General features: G+C 33.2%; 4 protein-coding genes across 4 annotated transcripts; all 4 read left to right on the top strand.

Moving 5' to 3' along the window:
* The first annotated feature begins 1079 nt into the window (after positions 1–1079).
* Positions 1080–6748, top strand: LOC131950320 (uncharacterized). The gene is made up of 4 exons (XM_059312430.1): positions 1080–1340; positions 1848–2101; positions 5692–5938; positions 6410–6748. Exons 1-4 carry the CDS (start codon positions 1080–1082, stop codon positions 6746–6748), a joined length of 1101 nt encoding a protein of 366 aa, XP_059168413.1.
* Positions 6749–10078: 3330 nt separating this feature from the next.
* Positions 10079–11152, top strand: LOC131950331 (FMRFamide receptor-like). Its single transcript, XM_059312438.1, has one exon. The coding sequence runs from the start codon at positions 10079–10081 to the stop codon at positions 11150–11152; it is 1074 nt and encodes a 357-aa protein (XP_059168421.1).
* A 3219-nt stretch (positions 11153–14371) lies between these two features.
* On the top strand, positions 14372–15439 carry LOC131950342 (putative G-protein coupled receptor frpr-1). Its single transcript, XM_059312448.1, has one exon. It carries the CDS (start codon positions 14372–14374, stop codon positions 15437–15439), a length of 1068 nt encoding a protein of 355 aa, XP_059168431.1.
* A 2887-nt stretch (positions 15440–18326) lies between these two features.
* Positions 18327–19346, top strand: LOC131950354 (uncharacterized). Its single transcript, XM_059312459.1, has 2 exons — positions 18327–18537; positions 19036–19346. The coding sequence occupies exons 1-2, from the start codon at positions 18327–18329 to the stop codon at positions 19344–19346; spliced, it is 522 nt and encodes a 173-aa protein (XP_059168442.1).
* Positions 19347–26451: the final 7105 nt, after the last annotated feature.

Genomic DNA, 26451 nt, shown 5'->3' on the forward strand with positions numbered 1-26451 from the left:
TATAACGGATATCTTACTATTTATCTCTACAATCATCATCATTCTAGATGGAAGTAAAATGCCACAAGTTACTATCGCTAATGACATTCTAATTAACCTCGAAAAGATAACTATATCATGCAAATCTCTGATTAACTTCACATAAATCGCTATATCTGATAAACCAATGACCAACCTTAGACACATTTCTGAGTCGTCAATACACAAAAGTCTTGTGTTATCGTTCCATCAACTATAATAATATGACAGATAATAAGTTTTCAGAATATCAAGTCAAAAGAATATTAATACAACCGTTTGTGTTATCATTATTTAATTATTATATTCTCAAAAGAAAAATCTGATTTTAAACGTTTTTAAATACGCAAATAACAACTACATACTTTTAATGTCTAGAAACCAACTAATTAGTAAATATTGTCTTATTAAAAGTAATTTTGTATCAACAACTAATTAGCGGAACACTGGGTAATGTATAGTATACGCAAGTTTACGTTTGATTCTAATTTTAAATTTAAAAAAAAGAATTTCGTTTTAACAAGACTGCTAATTTTACCTTCATATAACTCGCATTATCAACAATGTATCAGTCTTGATAATTATTTAATCATTATTTAAATTATTTATAATTATACATCGAGGTGCTGTATATCTTTTTACTAAATTGAGGGATGATTAAAATCGATGTACTATAATAACTGGTATATGAGTAATTAAAAGAAATTATCAAGATCCGTTAATAAAGTAAAATTTTCTGTTTTAAAATATGAAATGTTTAATAAAATATTATCATTGTAAATAAAGTGAGAAATTAGATTAGTCAATTAGAGATACTCATTAAATTTCTAAAAATATAAGAAATAACCGAATGTGTATTAAGTATAATACATTCGTCTATATTTTCAAGTAACATTTTAACCGTGAAACTAACATAATGCAAGCATTTAATTTAAGCTGTGTTTACTGTAAGATTAAAAAAATTGAAATATCTCTCCAGTTATTTATATTTTAACTAGCTGACAAAAGTTTAATAAATCTAGTAGGTTTTATAACCTAGAAGAAAAATAATTTGTTTTACGATGTCTGAAGAATTTAGCATGTTAGGAGAATTGCAGAACACGTCCTACAAAGATGAAGCTAGGGATGAAACAGTAGTTAAACACGACCAAGTTATAATCGTTGTACCTTCTTTAGTTTTGGACTTTTTCTTGACATTTAACCTGTTGATCTGTGGAAACATCATTGCTCTTTTTGGAATTGTCGGAAACATCATCAACATCATAGTCTTTAAAAAGCAGGGCTATGAGGACAGCGTCAATATAACTTTAACTGCTCTGGCGGTCAGTGATATCGGGGCGTTGGTCACTGTGTTGATGTTTAACGTCATGTCCAATCCTTGGTTTCTACATGCAGACATTCCGTTTTCGCAAATCGATTTGCCTTTCATGCTAGCATTTTACCCTCACAATTATTTCATCCGTGTGTGTGGGTTCATCACAGCCTTCGCGTCGTGTGAGAGATGTCTGTGTGTTTTGGTGCCCCTAAAAGTAAAACAAATTGTAACAACGCGAATCTCGTTTGTTATCAATGTTCTAATTTTTCTAGTAATGAGTTTGGATTTATTACCCGTATATTACGTTGTTTACTTAGATTGGATGTTTGTTCCCAATTTAAATAGGTCTATTATAGGAGCGTTGTTCCGGGAAAACCCGTATAATATTTTTGGCGTTTCTTATTTTGTAACTGATCTCTTTATTCCTTATTTCACGTTTTTTATTATTATAGTCTGTAATGTAGTCATTGGTATAAAGCTTAACACCAGATCAAAGTGGATCAACTCTGTTCAGATAACTCCTAAACTAGACACAGCTGTTTCTAACAAAGAGAAAAAAGTTGTCCTGATGTTGATTGTCGTCTCCGTCATCTTCATCGTCTGCCTCATTCCTCAGTCATCGACACTGACGGCTGTCGGTCAAGTGTCCAGTTTGATGGTTGGTGGCATGAACTTTGACCTGGCTATGGTGTGTTACAGCATCTCGTATCTGATGGAGACTGTCAGTTCTAGCGTCAACATCATCGTCTACTACAAGATGAGCAGCAGGTATAGGAAGACATTACAAATAATGTTAGTCCAGAGAAATAAATAATAATCAGACAATCAATAATCTTGCACCAACAAAAGTAATAAATGTGTCTATTTATATATTAGCCTTTTTGGCCAATGTAGTTTTTTATTCATTATATATGGATTCTATAATTTTGTTTACATACACCATTTCTAACCATGGGCAGCAGATACAGGAAAACATTACAAATACTGTTCGTCTTGAGAAATAAATGATTAAGTCAATAATCTTACACTAACAGAAGTAACAAAAAGTATGTTTATACATTAGCTGTTTTGCAAATGTAGTTTTATATGCATTTAAAATCGATTCTATAATTTAGTAGGTATACATAAATCATTTCTAAACATGAGCAGTAGGTACAGGAAGACTAATGTTTGTCGAACGAAACAAATGAGTTCTTATACAATCTTTCAGTAACAGCCTAGCAATGTTTAAACTTACACACTTTGTTTGAATTTTCCCTATTTTACTTTTAAACCACTTCTTTCACCCACACATATTAAGATTTCCATATGATTCATTGTTTGATGAAATAGTATCAAAGCGAAATCGAACGCTCTGTTGTTGGTAAGTTAACATATCTCTAGGAAGCCTTACATGTAGCGTTGTTTTAAATCTAGTTGTAATCCAGCTCTGTAAACACTCTCTCTTTATCTCAGTTGAATTGAAGATGCTTTACGTTTCTCTATGGTGAAAAAAAATAAAAATAAAATAAATTCCTTTCGCGTTTGTAAGGGTAATAAAATGATTGTATAATAGAGACCGTAAATAAAACAATAGATACTCCTGAACAAATAATAATATTTAAAATCAATAATAAAACTGTCCGGCCTTTCTTCAAGACTTATTTCTCCAGGGCGGGGGGCACTTATAATTTTCAGGGAGGGATAGGGCGGACTAAAATTTCCAGGGGGTGGGGGGGGGGGGGGGGGGGGCGAGAGACACTGGTAAAAATATATTTTTTCAATATACATTAGTTTTTGTTCGAGGGGGGTGGGGGTAGCGCAGCCGTAACAAGAATAATTTACTATAATTTTATGTTTTAACCACACAAATACAGTACAGGGAACTTGAAATATATTTTTGTTCACCTAAGGCTACGATTCTGTACAAATACAGTACAGGGAACTTGAAATATATTTTTGTTCACCTAAGGCTACGATTCTATTTATTTTCATCAAGCCATAATGTTTACTTGAGATTTCTCTCAAGTAAGATAAACTTTAATGGCTGTATGAAAATCATTTCATAAATTTATTTTATGTTCATTTGTACTTAAAATGTTGTCGGTTAAAAAAGTTTTAAAAAAGAATTATTTTCAAAAATAGTTACGTGGTTTCTATAAAAACACAAATAAGTTTTAAAAACTGCTTTTGCCCTTTTAAAAATTGTGTATATGGTACTGAAATACTAGAGACATCAAATACATCCACTCTTTTACAAAGCCCTACAAAACCCAAACAATTACGTTTTTACTTTCTCGTATATACGTAGTATAGAGAAAGTATTGTAATCGTGCAAAAAAAAAAAAATCGAGATTTTTACAAATCTCGACGTTTTACACCTCACTGATACGGAAAAACATAATTTTGCAATCTTGTCCGTATGTCTGTGTGTGTGTGTGTCTGTCCGTGTGTGTGTCTGTCCGTGTGTAAACACGATAACTCGAGTACCGTTACAGCTAGGTTGATGAAATTTCATATATAAGTATTTTATCAAAATCGTAGATCCGTATCAACTTTTGAGCGATTTCCGATAACCGGAAGTGGTACTTTTCCTACTTTGAATTTTTTAAAAGCCTATAACTTGAGTACTGTTTCAGATAGATAAATGAAATTTCACATGTAAGTAAAAGATCTAATTCTCTACCTTCTGTTAAATTTTGAGTAATTTCCGTTGACTGGAAGTAGTAATTTACGCTACTTCCGATTTCTCAAAAAACTAATGTAAATTTTAAAAGTACTAATAATATTGCGCACTATTATGCGCTTTTTTTTATTTGCGTTCACTTGGTGTGCAATTAATTTGTCTACGAGATTTTATTCTATTTTTAAAACTTTAAGTATTTAAAATGGATTAAAAATCATGTCTATAGCCCGAGTTCCCATCCCCTGTTATTTTATATAAAAATATTCGAGAAAGTTTAGGGGAGATCACTACCGTTTTATTATAATCCAATTTTGTTTACAACACTTCTCATGGTTTTAAAATTGTTTAATTGAATCAGTCGAGTCCAAGGTAAGTTTCCTACAGTGTCTCCTTGAATTTTCTTTAATTCGCGACGGGTTAGCAAATATTTTGTTTTAAATATCAATGTTAAATTTTCTTTGGTTTAGTTTGACTTTGTCATGTGTTCTACTTGTTTCGTAAAAAAAAATATTCATCCATGGCCAGCGCAGATGATCACATTCAAAATTTCCCTTATAGGTATGTGAAATTATATATTTTTAAAATATATTCTACTTCTGACCATTAAATTACTTATCGTATAGTATTTACTAACTTCCATTTTCACATCAAACTTGGTGTAACTAGAAAATTTTGTTTTTTAATATATGTTTGTATTATAATATCTGTAGTAAATTATATCAACATACTATTACTTACAAGAGCTTCATCAATAATAATTACAGTATTTTCTTAACATAATATATGTATACAAAAAAGTAGTGTACCAAAAACTTTTTAGATGTTAGTAAAGTAGTAACGTGAAGTAGAGTTCACTTGATTCTGTGAACTCAGCATATAAAGGGATACTGTTGTCAGCACTATGCCCAGCCGCCTTCACTTTCCCTAGCATGAGTTAGGTACCCACCAGAGATGGGTGGACTCAGGGACGGTGTACTACATTACTCTCGAGACTAATATATTAAATGAGAAAAAAAAACACCAACAAAATAGTAGATTGTGTTCTAATGTTGAGCATTACTGTGAACTTTATTTAATTTCGATTGCTTCTTTTGCTAAACTATAAGTAAGTAATATAAACGTAAATGTGTTCATCATCTATAGAATTATTTGACTTTATAATTACTAACTATTGTGAAACAATCCCTTCAATTTTTTTCTTGAATTATCATTTAACAGAGCAGTAAAGATGATTGCCTCAATTAAAATGATTGATTTAGGGTTTCTTTCATGTTTTCTGTGTACCGCTGTCAAGAATGTAATTATTATGAGACTACATCTCTAAATGTAGGTTTTGTTACAAGCGATAAAATATTGATGTTATAAAATTACACTTTTTTTAAATTTTAAAATGGACGAAAATTATCTAAACACAAAGCATACTTTTAAAATAGTAACAGAAAGTCCCGATCAATCAAGATTACCTCGGTACTGATCATACGAAAAGTAAATAGGCCAAAATAATTACCACTTTAGAATCATCGAAAATATATTTGTTGGTTGTTTAATAACATAATTTACGTATATTTTCTACAACTATAGGGGAACTAGACAACCAAGTATCAATTGATTCTACTATGTATTTACTAATATTTCGCAGCATTATAAAAATTCACCATGTAGGTCATAATCTTATCATAATATCTTGTGTTAGTATCACACAGCAGAGATACCATAACATAACATCTACAGCTATGTCTGTAAATGTGACTTTACAAACTCAGTTCGGTGCTTCACTCTACGTCAGTCCAGTCGCTCTGGAGTTCTTCCTGACCTTTAACCTATTGATATGTGGAAACATCATTGGGGTTTTGGGAATCTCCGGAAACATCATCAACATCATCGTCTTTTACAAGCAGGGCTATGAGGACAGCGTCAATATAACTTTAACTGCTCTGGCTGTCAGTGATATCGGGGCGTTGGTCACCGTGTTAATGGTCAATGCAATGATGAATCCTTGGTTTCTGAAGGCTGACGTTTCAGTTGTGCAATTAGACGTAGCTTCAATGATAGGTTTTTACCCACACAATTATTTCATCCGTGTATGTGGGTTGATCACAGCCATCGCGTCGTGTGAGAGATGTCTGTGTGTTTTGGTGCCCCTTAAAGTCAAACAAATTGTAACCAAAAGATTTTCTGTATTAGTCAACGTTTTTATATTTCTTGTTATGCTATTGGATATGTTTCCTGTTTATTACGTTGTTTATCTAGATTGGAGTTTTGTTCCTAAGTTAAATAAATCACTAATTGCTTCGAATTATCGTCAAAATCCGTACAATGTATTCGGAATTTCTTATTTTGTTACCGATGTTTTTGTTCCATATTTTACGTTTTTTGTTATAATTTTATCTAATGTTATTATTGGGTTAAAGTTAAACGCACGAGCTGAGTGGATAAATTCTGTGTCTCGCAAGGAAATCAAGAAAGATAACATCGTGTCGAATAAAGAGAAACGTGTTGTCCTCATGTTGATCGTCGTCTCTGTTATCTTCATTGTCTGCCTCATTCCCCAGTCAGCAATACTGACAGCACTTATCCAGGTGCCAGATCTAAGTGCTGGGGGTCGGTACTTCGACCTGGCTATGGTGTGTTACAGCATCTCCTACCTGATGGAGGCCGTGTGTTCTAGCGTCAACATCCTGGTCTACTACAAGATGAGCAGTAAATACAGGAACACTATTAGTGAACATTTTTTACAATGTTATAGCTAACTTTAATAAAATCTGCAAGAAACATTAATTTTATTACTTTCAATAGCAGCAGTGTAGATTATATTTTGTAAACGATGTTGCTAATTTTGTATTGGTTTATTAATTCTTTTTATATGTGCATTTGTATGCCTACCGATAGTCTTTTATAAATATAAATAAAAATAAATAATGTTTGAGCGATTTTACTAACAAGGTGTTAACTATAAAACTGGAGCTTTAGTACTCTAATACAATGCTAGTGTAAAAAAAACATATTTTACATGTAAGAATTGTAAGTAAGTAAAATAATGTGTAGTCTCTATGACCGTGGGTCGTCTATTTTATAGATCATGCACATAAGACGAATAATTGATATAACCATTGAAGAAAGTATGCAAGTAATGTATTTGAATTGTAATGTTAATGTATTTGTATTTTACTTTGCAACTGAGAATGCACATTGATTTCTTTATTTTACTTTTCTTAGCACATTGTATGTAAGGATGTAAAAGCAAGACGAAATTGGATAACATTTCAAATCATCAAGGCAAGTCAGACATTGCTAACAAACTAATAGTCACTGCGTTATCTATGATATAATCAAGATACTAATTTATGTAATACGTTTTTTACGGTATTTTCGCAGTTGGCTATATTATAGACCAAAGACCTGAACTTCGGAGTTAAGCTTTCACACAGAATTTTTTTTTACTTTCTCGTATATTCGAGGTATAGAGAAAGTCTTGTAATCTTGCAAAAAAAAAACAAAACCGGGAGTGATCTCCCCTTACCTTTCTCGAATATTCTTATATAAAACAACAGGGGATGGGAACCAATAACCGGAATAGGTTCTTTTTCTACTTTGAATTTTTCAAAAGCCTATAACTTGAGTACTATTTCAGAAAGATAATTGAAATTTCACATGTAAGTAAAAGATCTAATCCTCTACCATCTTTCAAATTTTGTGTGATTTCCGTTTGAACGGAAGTAGTTATTTACGCTATTTACGATTGCTCAAAAAACAGATCAATACATATAATACTGTGTTGTAATGTTTCGAATGATATGTGTAGTTTATCTGTGTAGTTGTTAATCAAGTAATGTTTCGTCTTGTTAGTTATTGTTGCTTCCATTGTATTATATATATCATTGTTACGTCCCTTGTATTTTCATAGTGTACCGTACTGATTTGTACGTGTGTAATCAGTTTATTAAGACAGAGCTGGAGACTACACTTGTTGTCTGCGATGTATGGTGCAAATAATACAATTGTGACGTTAACTCGAAGAAGTCCCCTGTTTATTATGAATGATATAAACCAAGTAATTTAACAAATTCACGTGAAAGACTACGTAGCGAAAATTTCGTATTAGGACCGTGCTCAATAATTTTTTTGCTAAAGGACACCCAGCTTCTAAAGAACGCATCCATGCCATTATATTCTATCACGAATCAATAAAATCGGAGGGCTCATTCCAAAAATTTTGTGTTATAATAATTCATCTAAGCTCTGTAGATTTTAACAAATATTTCAAAATAATTAGTTTAATAATTGTCACCAATAAAAGTAATTTTACGTACGTGTATTATCTTTGGAACAGGTCATTGTAAGAATCACAAATGTGATGGGTACCTTTGCGTATCTGTAGATTATTGTCAAGGCATTGAAACTGGAATTGAATTTGCCATTATATAGATTTGTATTTGACTAGACTAAGGACACCCCAGGACAGAGTAATGCATTTAATAAGAGTGTTTTAAGGTTCCCATTGACCGTAGGCAGTAAAGTCTGAGAGTGTTTGTTGTTGTTTTATCTATTTAATAGAATGTGTGGTGTGAGTATGATGCGACTAGTACAACATGACGTAGGAGACAGAACTTCGAGGAGTTTTCGAGAATATACGTAGTGACTAAAGAAAGATTTGTAATAGTGTAACAAGTGATTGGTAGAATTTAATTGAATATCTGCTTAACAGTTAAAAGTTGTGTTCAGAAATAGTAATCCTTAATGTTTTATTGCCATGCATGGCGTGGCCTGTTTTAAACGTTCGTGCTTGGCTTGGTATAAGTGGAGAGAAGGCGAGGCAGATATAAACAACACTGGATGGTGAACAAAAATAAATAAGCTTGGTTATTTTTTGAATAATTACGTGAAACAGCAGAATAAGGAAAAAAACATGGCATAACATTATTAAAAAAAAAAAAACAACAAAAAAAAAATTGTATGGTGTCTATAAGATCCCAAATCCTTCACTCATGATTATAAGATGAATGATTGATAGATTGATATTTTTTAAAAATTAAATAGTGAGTAAAAAAATGTTGGGTTTTAAAAAAAATATTTGAAGATAGGTATTCATGTCTTATTTTAGATTTTCTTTCTGTATTAACAAAAAATCCTACATCTGTGTTGTTCAGTTGGTATCCAAAGTTATTTTATACTTGTAATTGCCGTCCTTTTTTAAAAAAAGAATTCCAGACAGTGGTATACTTGCTAACTTTAACTGGAAGAACAATAATTAACTGGACGAGAATCCACTTACATTCATGTTGCCGTGGTTATTGATCGTACCATCATTTAAAAAGAAAAGTTAAGTCAACGTTGTTTTTTTTTATAATCACACTGTCATTTTATCTCCGTAAAACATAAGCGAAAAAGTTAATTAAACCTTTCATCGATTTCAAAGACATAAAGGAACGTTATTTTTAAAAAAAAGTATATTATTTGATACTAAACTGTAAGAAGAGAAACTTGGGAAAAATGAATACCGCAATAATTAAAAATCAACTTAAGTAATAATTTTGAGGGAAAGGCAAAAAAAAAACAATATCAAAGAGGACATATTATATTCAACCTACTTCAAAAGTTCATAGATAGAACATCGGTACTGGGAATGTAGGGATATTATAATTGAAGTTATCCGTCAGTTGAATACAGACATTGTGCTGTGAAATTAGTCAGCTACGTTTTTTAATTAAAATAATTGGTGCCCGTAAGTTATTTTAACACGTCCTCAATAGTGAAACAATGTGTGCTATACTAGGTGTTGCTAGAATCGAATTTGTAATTACACACTTTCTATGAAATATATATACTATTTGTTAAATATATTTTTCTTTAGCTACAACTGATAATATTTAGAATGAAATTATTTTATTGAAATACTTAATATTTCAAAACCATATCTTTAGTAAATATACAACTACGATTTATATTTATTTAATGCTAATATACATTACATGCACTATAAAAACATATTAAGAGGTTGAGAACGTTCAAAAACATTTACTGTATAACGTTAGTTTTCCTATAAGTAAATATCTTTGTATTTAAGAGCCTTATATATCACCATGGCTGAGGCTAGCTTCAACATACAGGGTGTTCAAAACTTGACCACATTGACAACAGAGGTGACAACAACAGCAGTAGTAAGTGCGTCAGTAGGTCTGTATGTCAGCCTTGTAGTTCGTGACTTTTTCTTGACTTTCAACATGTTGGTCTGTGGAAACATCATTGGAGTTTTGGGCATCTGCGGAAACATCATCAACATCATCGTCTTTAACAAGCAGGGCTATGAGGACAGCGTCAATATAACTTTAACTGCTCTGGCTGTCAGTGATATCGGGGCGTTGATAACTCTAATAATATTTAACGTTATGATAAATCCTGTGTTCGAAAAAGCGAATTTACCAATGATTCCGGTTGATGTCGCTTCAATGGCGGGGTTTTACCCTCACAATTATTTCATCCGTGTGTGTGGGTTGATCACAGCCTTCGCGTCGTGTGAGAGATGTCTGTGTGTTTTGGTGCCCCTTAAAGTCAAACAAATTGTCACCAAAAAAGTTTCTGTTTTAGTCAACGTGCTTATATTTATCATCATGCTATTGGATCTGTTTCCTGTGTATTACGTAGTTTATCTAGATTGGATGTTTGTTCCAGGGCTGAATAAAACAGTCGTTGCAGCTTCGTTTCGTAAAAACCTCCATGCTGTTTTTGGTATTTCTTATATAGTGACGGATCTTTTTGCTCCATATTTTACATTTTTCGTGATAATTTTTAGTAACATCACCATTGGCCTAAAACTTAATTTAAGATCTAAATGGATACAATCAGTATCTCAAAAACCTTCTAACAAAGAGAAGTTCGTGTCTAACAAAGAGAAAAAAGTTGTCCTGATGTTGACTGTTGTCTCTGTCATTTTCATCGTCTGCCTCATTCCTCAGTCAGCAATCCTAACTGCTGTCAGTCAGTTATCAGAACTGGCTGTCCGTGGTGTTTATTTTGACGTGGCGTTAGTCTGTTACAGCATCTCCTATCTGATGGAGGCCGTGTGTTCTAGCGTCAACATTCTGGTCTACTACAAGATGAGCAGCAGATATAGAAATACAATACATGGCATGTGTATAATAAACGATTCTCATTAACGATTTCCATTAGAACAGGGGTCTCCAAACTACGGCCCACGGGCCTAATTCTCATCTAGCCCGCGGCAATCTTTTTGTCCACGGAATAAATGTTTGTTAGAGGTGGCTGAGGAACTTTGCTCAAAAATTTCAAAACAATTTGAAAATATAGATTTGAGAGCAAATACCGTTGCCCGTCGTTTTGTATACATTGGTGAATACATTGTGACTCAAATAGCGAAAAATGCAAGCAAGTTTCGCCATTTTTTAATTGCAATGAATGAGTCTCGGACAGCTGTTCCACCTCTCACACTTGAAATTTATATATACTACTATACAAACCTTATTTCGGGAGGGGGGTTGCCACCCCAAAGAGATGCCTTGAAGAAACTCTGGCCCCAGAACTGATATTTGATAGTTAATGCGGCTCTTGGGCTGAAAAGTTTGGAGACCACTGCTTAGAATATTATTTTTTCATTGTTTTAATCTTCGATTTCATCTATATTTCATACGTAAACTATATATATCGTTGTTGTTCTGTTGGGGTTTGTTTTTTTTGGACATTAAAAGAGTGTTATGATGTATGTAATAATTTAAACATGTGATTAAAAAAAAAATAAGACTTTGTTCTTTAATATTTACTTCTGATACAGGGTACTCCGAGACACGTGATTAATTCGTTCCGAAACATTGCTCGTATGAAAAATTCCTCGTATCTCTAAGCAATTTGCACCTTAGAAATTAATTGAAAGAAGTTAATCCGTTCCAACCCCCAAAATACAAACCAAGGATTATTGCACATGTAATTTTAATAAAGTACGTGTATTTATTTATAAATGATAAATATTGTTTTATAGAATTCTAAAGAATAATACAAAAAATAGACTGATTTTATTTACTGTACTTACCTTAAACATACGGGAAGGTGTTTCACTTCGTTCATTTCCTTTTTATTAACGGTAAGCTATTTTGGTCAGCTTAATTAACTTACTCGTTTTTCTCTTAACTCTAGAATTTATTCATAAAGTTAACGGAACTTAAACTTCACTGATTATAATTTAATGTAAATTTTAAAATGTAATGTTTTGCTACTTCTGCTTAATTTTCGTCAATGCTCTTCTATCTACTGGAATTTTTCTATTTGTCACCAAACTGTATTCACTTTTCCTACTTTTCCACGCAGGCCAGTAACATTTTTTCACTTTCCGACACGACCTCAGGTTTTTTGTCCAAAAAATAATCCCATGTATGGAAAATGATATAGTAGCTGTCCTAACATCGTATACAAAATTTCATCTCCATAGGTCAAGTATTATGCAAATTATGATATGTGTACACAAATGTACAACATGCCAAAATAGAGTAAAATGTCTGTAACACCATATTTTTAAAATGCAATCCTGAAATGCTATTTATTAATTATTAGCAAGATGCATTTTATTTGAAGAATAAAACAATTCATAAGCAATGTATAATATTATTAAATAAAAGTTGCAAATATTCAAATATTTGCATCAAATTGAGAACAAGTTATTGAACTCCAATTTGAATGTTGGAAATATAAAGAAATTTAATTAAAGCGGGAGAAGTAAAGTAAAGATTCCCTTTCAAACCTGACGGTCTATGGGGCAAGTGAAGTAGAGTTCACTTAAAGCGGGAGTGATGTCCCCTAAAATTTCTCGAATATACTTATATAACACTATGGGATATAAGCATGACATTTAATCTATTTTTTAATTACGTAAACATTTCAAAATAGAATAGAATCTCGAAGAAAAAAGAATTGCGCGACAAATGAACGGCAAACAATCTGTATATAATAGTGAGGAATATGAGTAAAATTTGTAAATTCATATTCGTTTTTTTTTTTGAGAAATCCGAAATAGCGTAAATTAATACTTGCGTTCAATGGACTCAAAATTTAACAGATAGCAGAAAATTAAATACTTTACTTATATGTAAAATTTCTTTCATATATCTTAAACAGTACTCAAGTTATACTCTTTTGAAAAACCAAAAAGTAGAATAAGTTCAACTTGCTGTTACCGGAAATCGCTTATTTTATATATATAATTTGTATATGAAATTTCATCAACATAGCTGTAACAGTACTCAAGTTATCGTTTTCACTTCTGTTAGATGCAGGATAACTCAGTTTTAAAACAAATTTTTAATGACTAAATTATACACGTTTTTGTTCAAATAGTGCTTGTAGAACAGTTCTTGTTAGTGTGCCTGCTTTTGACTGCCAATGATATTTATCAAACAATCATTTTTTCTAAATAATCATAACAAGTTATTTTTCTACAAACATTTATTTCTAAAAATAAAAAAAAATACGATTCCTCTTATAATTTCTTTTACTGAATTCTGACATAAATTAATGAGTGATTTAATAACTTTATTTTTTTTAAATCTGTTCATTATATAATATCTGTTTAAGAAAAAAAATAAAAATCTGATTAATTTTAACATCTTAGCAGCTATTTTATCACCAGACAAACTACTTATTTTCATGAATAATTTACCGAATCTAATGAATATAGCGTTTATAGATTCATCATGTATTACTCTTGACACCACACTAAGACACTGCAGCTACAAATCTAACATGGGTTTTAGATTGTATTCTACTATTTTATTGGTGTTTCACCTTTGATTTTTTTGATATTGTCTGTTTCTTTCTGAATATTATAACCTTTAGAAATAAAGAAAAACACAAATACCATGTTGTTCAACTATTAAATTAAAACGTTCTAAATATTAATTAAAGTTATGCAGTTTTTTTTAAGTTTTAAATTCACGAGTTATAAAAAAAAATATTATCTAGAAAACACAATTACATTTATTGATTTGGTTTTTGTGTAGTTTTTATTTTACTTTTTGGAAATTATAATTCCTACGAAAACATCTCTAAACTGTAGTTTGGTAAAATCAACTATGTGCAGAATGGAAATTACAGTTAAAAAGTTCAAGCAACCTGAAATTTTGTTAGATTAAAGCATTATTTTAAAACGTTAAAGACTGCCTCATTTTAATCTGGATAGTCACTTTTCTTATCCCATAGACGGTAAATACATGGCTATCAAATTTAATAACCGCAACTAAATTTGTTGCTTGTTTAATTACTAGTGTAGTGTTAACTCTCTATAATTAAAGATTTTCAAGGAATTAAGACTCTACAAAGAGTTTACTCCCTTTAAATAATACAATGAGCTGTTGTCGTATTGTTTTCTCACGATGTCTTCAGAGAGCATAATACAGCAAGGATATGATAACGGATCAGCTACAACTGTCTCAGGGAATGTGACATCAACAAACACAGCTGGTGCTTCAGTGTATATCAGTCCAATAGTTCTCGATTTCTTCTTGACCTTTAACCTATTGATATGCGGGAACATCGTGGGGTTATTGGGAATCTCAGGAAACATCATCAACATCATCGTCTTTTACAAGCAGGGCTATGAGGACAGCGTCAATATAACTTTAACTGCTCTGGCTGTCAGTGATATCGGGGCGTTGGTGTTTGTGTTGATGGTCATTGTCATGATTAATCCGTGGTTTCTAAACGTCGATGTTTCTATTGTTCATATAGACGTTGCAACGATGCTGGCCTTTTACCCACACAATTATTTCATCCGTGTGTGTGGGTTCATCACGGCCTTCGCGTCGTGTGAGAGATGTCTGTGTGTTTTGGTGCCCCTTAAAGTCAAACAAATTGTCACCAAAAGATTTTCTCTTCTAGTCAACGTGTTTATTTTTATTGTTATGCTATTGGATTTATTCCCTGTGTATTACGTTGTTTATCTAGATTGGACATTTATTCCTAATCAAAATAAGTCACTTATTGCGTCTAACTATCGACAAAATCCGTTTGCTATATTAAGATATACATATTTCGTTACAGAAATTTTTGTTCCATATTTTACGTTTTTTGTTATTATTTTATCCAATGTTATTATTGGGTTAAAGTTGAACGCACGGTCCCAATGGTTGAATTCTGTGTCTCACACGAATAACAAAAAAGACAACGCCGTGTCGAATAGAGAGAAACGTGTTGTTCTAATGTTGATCGTCGTCTCTGTTATTTTCATCGTCTGCCTCATTCCTCAGTCAGCAATACTGACAGCACTCATCCAGGTACAGGATCTGGGTAGTGGGGGTCGGTATTTTGACGTGTCTATGTTGTGTTACAGTATCTCTTACCTGATGGAGGCCGTGTGCTCTAGCGTCAACATCCTGGTCTACTACAAGATGAGCAGTAAATACAGGAAGACACTGTGTAGGTTTTTTAAATGCTATTACTAAAATGATAAAAATTTGAAGGAGATATTTTTTTTTCAACTCTTGATTTATCTTTTGTATTTGCCTATTGTATTTCATATATAAAGTTATAATTTTCAAATTGATTTAATGATTGGTTGTAAAAAAAAAAATAAGATCCCTTTTCAAACCTGACGGTCTATGGGGCAAGTGAAATAGAGTTCACTTGTTTCTGTGACCTCGGCATATTACTTATGTAACAAGTTTACCGTTTGTAATAACACAAGTTTTTTTTAGTTTAACTAAGAGTTTTTTTAGTGAAGAAATGTATAACTATTCTAGTATCGTGATATTGTCTATAAAAATTGTACTCTTCTAGAATTTAAAAAACAACATTCTATTAACTACAATCTAACTGAGTATGAAAAAAATGTAATTTAATGATACACAACAGTTTTTATATTAGTGTTAAATATTGCTTGCTTGTTCAGTAATATGATTAAAAATTTGTTTTAAAAAATAGTTACCAATTTGGTATTTTTATTTTGGACGAGATTGTGAAAATATACATATTTATCTTCTTTTCTATTTCTAAAAATTTGTGGCTCAATTATATAACAATATTTAAAAACCTAGTAACTTGATCTGTCATAGGGGAAGTGAGACATTGCTGACTGACAGCCACTTCTTCGTTTTATTTATTGAAATCAGTTTTTCCTATTCATTACAAAATTAGCTGTATGATACACCACAGGCCTGACCATGGAGATCACATTTAGATCAGTTTAAACATTTTTATAACATTTGCCTGACAAATGTCCATCTCTGAGGTTAGAAAAACTAATTCTATTTATCTTCCTTAGAATCTTATCAGGGCGAATGGCCGTGTGTAATAAAATCGACTATTAAAGAAAAATATGATTTAAAAACCAGAAACACGGGCAATTACATAATTACGATTTGCACCCCCCCCTCCCTCAAACTTTCGATTTGCACATCCCCCCCCCCGTCGAGATTTCCATTTGCAAACTTTCGATTTGCACCCCCTCAACCTTTCAATTTATTTTTCCAACCCATTTTGGCGACCCCTTAGGTCGGCGCCCGGTGACATATGCCCCCCCCCCCCTCGCTACGCTACTGTAACTGAGTTGCTTGTTCCACTAAATTATCTTGAGAATTCTATAAACTTTTAAGACATTTAAAGAAAAATATATTATTCTTCTTCTGAGAAATCGGCAACGCATGACAGGTACGCTTGTCTGACATTTGGTACAAATAAAACTAACAGATTAATTCAGATAAATGGTAGGTAATAGGTATCTACAATTTTTCTGAAGTGTTCTGTTAGGTAACAGAATCACGCCATTGACCGTCTGATTAAGCTATCCCTGCATGTACACAAGTTTAGTAAACTGTTGTTATTATTCCATGTAAAATATTTCTTATACTGTATTGCTTGATTATTTCAAACGTCAAGAAAATTATGTAATTGTACAATTAAAACTTTCTTTATTAAAACATTCATCGCACAAGTCCTGTGTAACAATAATAATGCATACAAGTTCTGTAGCTCATTTTCGTTACAGAAATATTTAAAATATTCAATCGAATCACGGTCATGAATGGAAAGGGGCGAGAAGGTACAGGCGGCATGGGATGGGGCACTTCAAAGAACGGGCAGGGCAGACTGAGGCATTGTTATATAAAATACAGTAAAATTGCCGAGGACATAAAAATGTGACACAATTGTATCTTAAAATCCTTTGTGTTGGCCGAAGGATCACCATTCATTTCCTTGGGGCTACAAAATAAATGAATTATTTATTGACTCTGATATAAACTGCGAGAGTACGAGAGCGTTTGGTTAAATAAAGGGATTATAATTCCAAGGAACTGTTGCATTTTATATTTTATTTCTTATTATAAATATAAACTGCCACAACAAAAGTGTTATCCAAACTTAAATAGTTACACACTTGCAATTTCTATCCTTCTTTTATACAGGCCCCAACAAATGTATGTGTGTTAGCTTTAAGCTGGAAAAAAATATTTGAACCCGTTCACTATAACGTTACCGCCATAAATTGATTCTTAAATAATTAAAATAAATCCTGGATCGACGGTTTCTTCATAATCCCACCCTTGTTTTTACCCTGAAAAATAAGCACGAATGTTTTATGATATTTAAAAGATTCTTCTATTCTTGAGATATCACTCTTTTTTTTTAATATTGTATGATGAGTTACTAAAAGTTATAACGTGAACAACAAAGAAAATAAACACAGGCGTAAAAAATCCATGTGTCTAATGTATTGTGCGGAAAGAATAAAAACAATGTCTACATTATTTGAACTTAATTTAAAAGATAAAGGATAATCGGAGATGAGAAAAGGGGTGATATTTTAATTGAATTAATCGAAGTGTGAGTAAAGCAGACATTATACATTATAACGCTACGTGTTAATCAAAATAATTGGTCTCTGTTCAAATATTTTGTTCGTGTTAATTAAAAAAGTCAACAACAAGGTTGAAATACTACCTAGTTTATTAGGTGTTGTAAGAATTAAAAATAATTACTAATATTGAATTAAAAACTTTCCTTTATTTCAATTTTATTTCAATTTTAATGATGTACATTCCTTCTGATATTAAAATTTGTTGTTCGCAAATGTGAATCTAAGTAATTAGGAACTATATCTTCAGTATAACAATATAATTAATATACCACAACGTTATATATTTACTGCGGTATCAATGTATATTTTTGTGCGTTCTCAGAACATGTTAGAAATTTAGAACTTTTAATTAGATTTAAAGTTTTGTGTATGTTATTTTCTTATTAAAATCGTAAGCACTAGTGTATTTAAGAGAGCTTTTAATAGCTATGGTTGAGCATAGTTTCAACATGCAGGGCATTCAAAACGTGACTACAATGTCAGAAGAGGTAACCACAGCAGCACAAGTAAGTGCGTCAGTCAATATCAGTCCTATAGTTCTGGACTTTTTCTTGACTTTCAACATGTTGGTCTGTGGAAACATCATTGCTCTATTGGGAATCTCGGGAAATATTATCAACATCATCGTCTTCAACAAGCAGGGCTATGAGGACAGCGTCAATATAACTTTAACTGCTTTGGCTGTCAGTGATATCGGGGCGTTGATAACTTTAATAATATTTAACGTTATGATCAATCCTGCATTTGAAAAGGCGAATTTGCCGCTTATTCCAATAGATGTATCTTCGATGATTGGTTTTTACCCACACAATTATTTCATCCGTGTGTGTGGGTTGATTACAGCCTTCGCGTCGTGTGAGAGATGTCTGTGTGTTTTGGTGCCCCTTAAAGTCAAACAAATTGTCACCAAAAGATTTTCTTTTCTCGTCAACGTGTTTATATTTATCATCATGCTATTGGATATGTTACCTGTGTATTACGTTGTTTATCTCGATTGGATGTTTGTTCCATGGTTGAATAAAACAGTAATCGCGGCCTCCTTTCGAGAAGACCTGTATAATGTTTTCGGTATTTCCTATTTTGTTACAGATCTTTTTGTTCCGTATTTTACATTTTTCGTGATCATTTTTTGCAACGTAACAATCTGCATCAAACTTAATTCGAGATCAAAATGGATTGAATCAGTTTCTCAGAAAAAAGAAACCAAGAACACATATTTATCCAACAAAGAGAAAAAAGTTGTCCTGATGTTGACTGTCGTCTCAGTTATATTCATCGTCTGTCTCATTCCTCAATCAGCAATTCTGACAGCTGTCAGTCAGGTCCCTGGGCTTGCCGTCCGTGGTGTTTATTTCGACGTGGCGTTATTGTGTTACAGCATCTCCTACCTGATGGAGGCCGTGTGTTCTAGCGTCAACATCCTGGTCTACTACAAGATGAGCAGCAGGTATAGAAAATCACTACAGAGCATTTGGTTTAAAAGTGATGCCTCATAGTGCAGTCCATTTTTATGGTGTTATAACGCATCTTCTGGGATTAAATGCATGCAAACAGACATCCGCCCACGAGTCCAGCCGAAGGGTGTGACTGAGACCTTTACTTATCAGGGGCCCTAAATGAATACGATGAAGGGAAGCAGAGGAAATGCATTTAAGGTTGTTTTAAGTTTTCAGAAAATAATCAATTTTCAACATTAAATTATTTAATGTTTTCTTTGTTCTGGAAATTTAAATAGCATTTAATGTTTGATGCAATATCAGTTACAATAAAATTAGAATAATAAAGAACAATAAAATTCGCAAAAAAAAAAGAAGTGATATTTTTTTAAACATACAAATGCTTTTTTAAATTGTATTTATCCTTTATGTTCACTTTTTAAATAAATTAACAATATTCAATTCACAATTCAAAGTTCGGTCAATCCAGGTCTGGATTAACGGATGATTTTCCCTTTGCCCGTGTCGCCATAGGCTAATACCTACTTAGCCCTTATTTTACATTAAGCCCTTGTTATACTGTTGTGAGATATGAATCTTGTATTGTCAGGTATTTTGGTTACTGAGTCACCTGTCCCATTTTATCAAACTCCTTTGGGCTATATGTGTATGCTGTCATCTAGTTATAGACCATTGATATTTCAGAAAAAAATTATTTGAAGTCGTCTATATTTTACTAATTAATGAAAAGTATAGCCAAAATTCAATTTACTCTATTGAAAACAGTTTTATGGTTCATTTTATTGCTGATCCATGAACGTCAGTTCACTATTTGATCAAGCGTCCATTTGGGCATTTGTTTTATTTGGAGAGATGTGTATTATGGTCTTCTAGCGAATGGCATTCGGGCAAGTCTCTTTCGAGGTTTTGGCAAAGTATGTAATTATGATGAAACTTATGTATTTTAAATTGAGAAGCACAATTGATAACATCAACATGCTAGGTATCGCCTTCTTTTTCAAATTATCTTTTCTGTTTTTCTATTCTTGAGATGTGTACTTAAGGACACATTTTTATTCTACATTTTTATCAGAAAATAAAGAGGTTTTAGTACTTACTATGTAAACTTGTAAGTATACAATTAAAACTACGACATCATGCTCGAAAAACTAAAATATAAAATAAAAAGAGTTGTCAGCCTTTTTGTGGGGCTGTCAATTTTTTTTCGATAGAACTAGCTTCTCTATCAGTAACATTTATTTGGCAACATTAACTATAGAAGGTATAAGTAGCATGTAGTAATAGAATATTACACTGGTAAAATATATACTGCCCGTGAAAACTACTGTCGCTGCTGCCTACTACATTTTTGATGTCCTCAATTACAGGTCTGTGGTAGCATGTCGTCTAAATGAGACGTTGCCGACTGATTTCTCGGATTATTATTTTTAGTAAAGTTCCCTTTTTCGAAACTAAAATCTTTATGGCAAGTGGAGTAAAGTTTACCTGTATCTGTGACTTTGGCATTGAATGAATACTGTTGTCAGCACTATGCCCAGCCGCCTTTACTTTTCCTAACATGAGTTAGGTACCCATCAGAGTTGGATAGACTCAGGGACGATCTACCAACTTGAACCCGGATTCAAACTCAAGACCGTGGGGTTAGTATTCAAGCGTTCAACTTCTAGGCCACGCCGTCCTCTTATTTGTTTTAGCTTTGCCGTTTTTCCTATATACCGAGCTCATATGTTTATTTTATTCTCGCGACTGAAGCTCTATAAACACATTTTGGAATTGATAAAAGTCTAGTCCAATTGTCGATGTAGGTTATACTTAACGCTTTGATAGCTTTTTATAACTTAAACGAAATTCTGACCACGAATACAGTTCCCTTCTCAAATGTATCGCGACTTGTCTCTCTGTTCCAAAGAAATAACACTAGACTTTATTAAGCTTAATTAAGCAGACAGCTAAAATGATTTTTTTACTTGCTCTTATAGGTGGCGAATTGGGTGTGTTGTATTCCTGCAAAAAATCTAAAAGAGATTTTGACTCATCTGGATATTTTACACATGAGTAGGAAAATGTTTAGCAATGTGTCTGTTTGTCTGTATGTAAACACGATTATTTGAGTACCTATTAAATTAGGTTGACGAAACTTCATATATAATTATTTTATTCAGTTTGTAATTATGTTAACTAATGACCGATTAACAATTACGAATTTGTAATTACTTTCGGTTTCTCGAAATCCAATACTTTGAGTACGATTTAAGTTACGTGGATGACAAATTCCACACGAAAAAAATGTCTTGTATTCACGTTTGTCTATAAACTTTTAAACGTTTTTCGACAACCGCAAGGATTACATTTCTTTGGTTTCATCTGAAAATGATAACTTCAGAAAAGTTACAATTAGGAAGATGAACTAAATTTCATATCAAAGTAAAGATCTAATATGTAATTACTAATAATTTTTGAGTGAACTCCAATATAAGTAAGTGGTAATTCACACTTTTTCTAGCTTCTAAAATACCGATAACGTGAGCACCGATTCGGTTAGGTGGACGAATGTTGACATTGTGTATTAGCTACTGATCATAGAATAATTGTATAAACTTTCGGACGGCTTTTGGTAACTGAGAGGTTTTTTTTATTGCATTTATTTCTCTAAAACGAAAAAAAATATCAACATAAAACATAACATTTAAATTCGTGTAAAAGCCTTTCTTCAAGAAAATAAAAGACAAAAAGTTTTCTGCTTCGGCTGGATCCGCCTTCTGTAAGCTTGCCGTCAACAACGACACGGACATCAATTTCAGAATCATTTTTACCAGTATTGACTAGAACAACAACACGAATTTAGAATTTAGTTTAAAACTGTGGGGTTTAAAATAGACCCTGAATAGACACTTAATTTAAATGCAAAAATTATTTTATTACTGAATTAAGAAAAATATAAGTGCTATATGTTGAGTTATGTTTTAGTAGAAGCAAACTCTGTTTATTATAATATAGTATACACAGCTATGTTAATGTACACATTTAACTTGTAAAATTGAAATTTCGGTACCACAATTATTAAAGGCTAAATTTATTTAAGCGGGTTATATTTTTTTAATATTAATGGATATTCATAGTATCAGCGTCTATGTGTTAACTAGCCATCGGTACCCGTTACACGTGAATTATAGGCCTATATATTTTTAATATTCTTTCAAAAAATTTTATCCTAAATTAGCCAATTCTATAGCTAAACAAACAAATATTTCTATAAAATAATTAAGGCCTGAATTGTTTAATACAGACATTTATTATTGGAATAGATTCTAGAGTAGATACAGTCTAAATCTAGATCTAGAATCTAGATCTAGCGTCTGCGTCTAGGTTTTGCGTAGATCTAGATCTAGAATCTAGATCTAGTCTAGATCTAAATTCTAGATCTAGAATCAAAATAGATAAATTAAATGTTATAAGTTTAGGCCGAGAACATTGTATTGTATAGATCTAGATTTCATAGAGTACGTAGACCCAGTTCTAAATCAAAGTTGAATGAAATGGTTCCTTTCTTTATATTCTAAAATCGGAAGATGACGTCATTAGTTCCGTGCTCTTTCTCTAGTATAAACATTAAGTGACGTCATTATTAAATGCGTTCTTGTCCCAACATTTTTTCCGGTTGCATAATTAAAATTGTTTTTCTACATTTGAATATGCCTTTATTTTTTATTTTTCTTCTTTAAGTAAAATTGTGTTTATACATTTAAAACATCTACCATATTATTTTCAACCTAAGTCCGTATCAAGTTCTTCATAAATTGCTGCAGATTATGATGTGATATCCGGCGAAAATATTTTGCGGACAGAGAGAGAGAAGTGCGCACAGGGACTTTTATATATTAGGATTGTAAAAAAATGTTCTAATTGATATGTTTTAATCAGAGGCGTAGCCAGGATCGTCTCAAGGGGGGGGGGGGGTTCCAATTTTTACCCGGGGACAAACTTTCGATTTGCACCCCCCCCCCCCTCAATTTTTTTATTAGCACCTCCCCATCCAAACTTTCGATTTGCACCCCCCCCCCCTCCAAACTTTCGATTTGCACCCCCCCCCCCCCTCAAACTTTCGATTTGCACTCTTCCCTCATACTTTATATATATATCCAAGGGGTCTATGGGGGGGGGGTTATGACCCGCCCCTAACCCTTCCCCCCTGCCTACGCCACTGATTTTAATACATCTGAGATAACAACTCCGATATTTTTAAAAATTTAGCACTCGAAAGGCTAAGGCAAATAATATATTTTCACCATGATACCTACTATTCTAGATTGCTCCCCTTTGTCCATTGTTTACACCAAGGGTCTCCAAACTTTTCAGCCCGAGGGCCGCATTAACTATCAAATATCAGTTCGTGTGCCGGAGTTTCTTCAAGGCATCTCTTCGGTGTTATGGAGCCTCCCTCCCCCCCCCCCCCGAATAACGTCTACCACCTTCCCTCCCCCCTAACAAAATGTAATTCATTAATACTAATAGTTTCGCTGTCTGTGTATCTGACAAGAACGCTCTAGAGAAAACACGAGAAAAATGGCCCGTTGAGGAAGGGTACAACGGGCGCTAGGCTGATAGTGCTGTCTCTTTTCTCTAAACTAAAACCAACCCACCCTTGTCAGATAGATAGATACACAGACAGCGAAACTATTAGTATTAATGACAAGAACGCTCTAGAGAAAACACGAGAAAAATGGCCCGTTGAGGAAGGGTACAACGGGCGCTAGGATGATAGTGCTGTCTCTTTTCTCTAAACTAAAACCAACCCACCCTTGTCAGATAGATAGATACACAGACAGCGAAACTATTAGTATTAATGACAAGAACGCTCTATCTGTCAAGAACGCTCTAAAGAAAACACAAGCAAATTAAAAACCTGCATAGTAATTCGAAAAACGAAGTATGACGTCGCCACATTTAGCACAGAGTAGAAAATAATCTCAAGCTGGAGAGTGCACACAGTAATATGACGTCATTGATTCTCGAGTAAACATTGAATAAAAAGGCAATTTTGTCTAATCTAAGTGGTTTGCGTGAAGAGTTTCTTTCATACAATTCTTCGGGTAGGGGCGAAGCCCCACCCAAGCGTAAGAACGTCTGAGCCCCCCCCCCCTCCCTAACTCAAAAGAAATTTCTTCATCGATACTCTATAATAAAATTACCGCCTAATTAATGTGTCTAATCTAAAAAGTGGTTTTCTTGCAATTTCTTTAATGCAATTCTTCGCGTAGTGGCTAAGCGCGCCACCAGTGTTTCTTTCAGACTTTTTCCTCTCTTCCGGTAGGGGCGAAGCCCCGCCCAGATTCTTCCTTTAGTTTGTATGTTACACAAATGCGACCAGTGTTTCTTTCAGACTTTTTCCTACCCGGAGAGGGGTGGGGGGTACTTGAAATTTTCGGGGGCGGGGTAGAATTTTCGGGGAGGGGGCGGACACTGGAAAAAGTATATAATTATATTTCGTTGAATGGGACGGTAGACATGTTTTTTTGGGGGGTGGGGGTGGGGTGTGGGGGGTGGTGTGTGTTGGGGGATGGGGATGTGGGTGGTGGTGTGTGGGGGGGGGTGGGTTGGTTTTAGTTTAGAGAAAAGAGACAGCACTATCAGCCTAGCGCCCGTTGTATCCTTCCTCAACGGGCCATTTTTCTCGTATTAAAATATATACACATTTCAAGTTCCTCGCCCCGAGAAAAAAAATCTGAAAGAAATACTTTCGTGGGTTGACAACACTTGAAGTCCAAATTTGCTCTCAAATTATTCTTCACGTATTTCATTCTTGAAATTTTTTGTTAACACAGGTATGTTGTCCCAAAATGTGAATGTTACTTTGATGCAAAAGTTTTAATATTAGAAAAGTCTTCCTTGTGCAAAAACTTATGAAAAAATACCCGCCCTTCTGTGACTGTGTATCTAATGACCTCCATCAGCAGTTCATCTTTGCAACTGGCCACATTTGCTTTAAATGGGTTTTTGAAACAGTCTCACTTCTTCTGCCTTTGAATCCAAGTCAGAAAACCGCTACTGAAACTGTAGCTTGAGCTCTTTGATGTGTCGCATGCAAATGACGTGGGGAACTCTGGTTGCTTCATTCGTAAAGAACTTGCACTAAGAGTGTGCCAAGTTGTTGGCTTGTACGTGTTACAAATACATGACACAAGTTTGGACCTGAAGGCCTTTAGGTGGATGTATAGATCAGAAACTAGACTTCCCTCTCTCGCTGTTTTAGCTTCAAAAAATTTAAATGACTATTTATGTATAAAGGAGAGGCCAATTTCTATACTCACTCTTCATCAGACATTAATGGCTTTGGCTTGCCTTTTTTTCCAGTAAGTCAACTATTTCCTTTCTTAACATAAATACTCTGCTCAGAACTTCCTCACAACCTAGCCATCTTCTGTGTAATATGGTAAATCTTGCGATTCTGTGTTTGTATCGTTCAACATGTCTCTGAAATATCTATTCTCGAGCCATATTATTCAGTACACTGCTAATATCCATATATTTAGCACACAAAGGGTACGCAATGACCTAGCGGTAGAGAGTTAGACTGCTAACCCATAAGTCTCAAGTTCAGTCAACCCAGCCCTGATATGTACCTAACCAAAATAAAGGCGGCTGGGCACGTGACGAGGTCACATAAACAGGTGAACTCTACTTCACTTGCCTTATATACTGTCAGGGTTGGAGGTGGGAGCTTTACTTTTACTTTTAATATAATTAAAAGAGAATATAATTTTTTCAAATGAAACGATTTTTTTAATAAGATAGGAGTTTGTTTCTTAATGTATAAAACCAATGTAATTTGAAAGATATAAAAACACGCGATAGAATATTATCTGAATGGATTGTTCATGTTGCTAACAAAATATGGTGAAATAAGCTCACGAACGTAATAAATTATAATCACACCAACCACAAGTTAAATATAGAATTAATCAGTTGTACAGTCAACTCTATTTACTCCATCCATTCTTTCTAGCAACGCGTCATCTTTAATGTGCAATTATAAGTATCATAGGTAAAAATCAATCTCGTTATGTTTACTACATACACTAACTACTATACTTATTTCTAAAATAATTTCCCCATTAAGCGCACAAAGAAAAAAAAATTAATATAC

This window comes from Physella acuta, unplaced genomic scaffold (assembly GCF_028476545.2).
Source record: "Physella acuta isolate Inbredline_101_S28 unplaced genomic scaffold, ASM2847654v3 ptg000063l, whole genome shotgun sequence".
Taxonomy (NCBI): Eukaryota; Metazoa; Mollusca; class Gastropoda; family Physidae; genus Physella; species Physella acuta.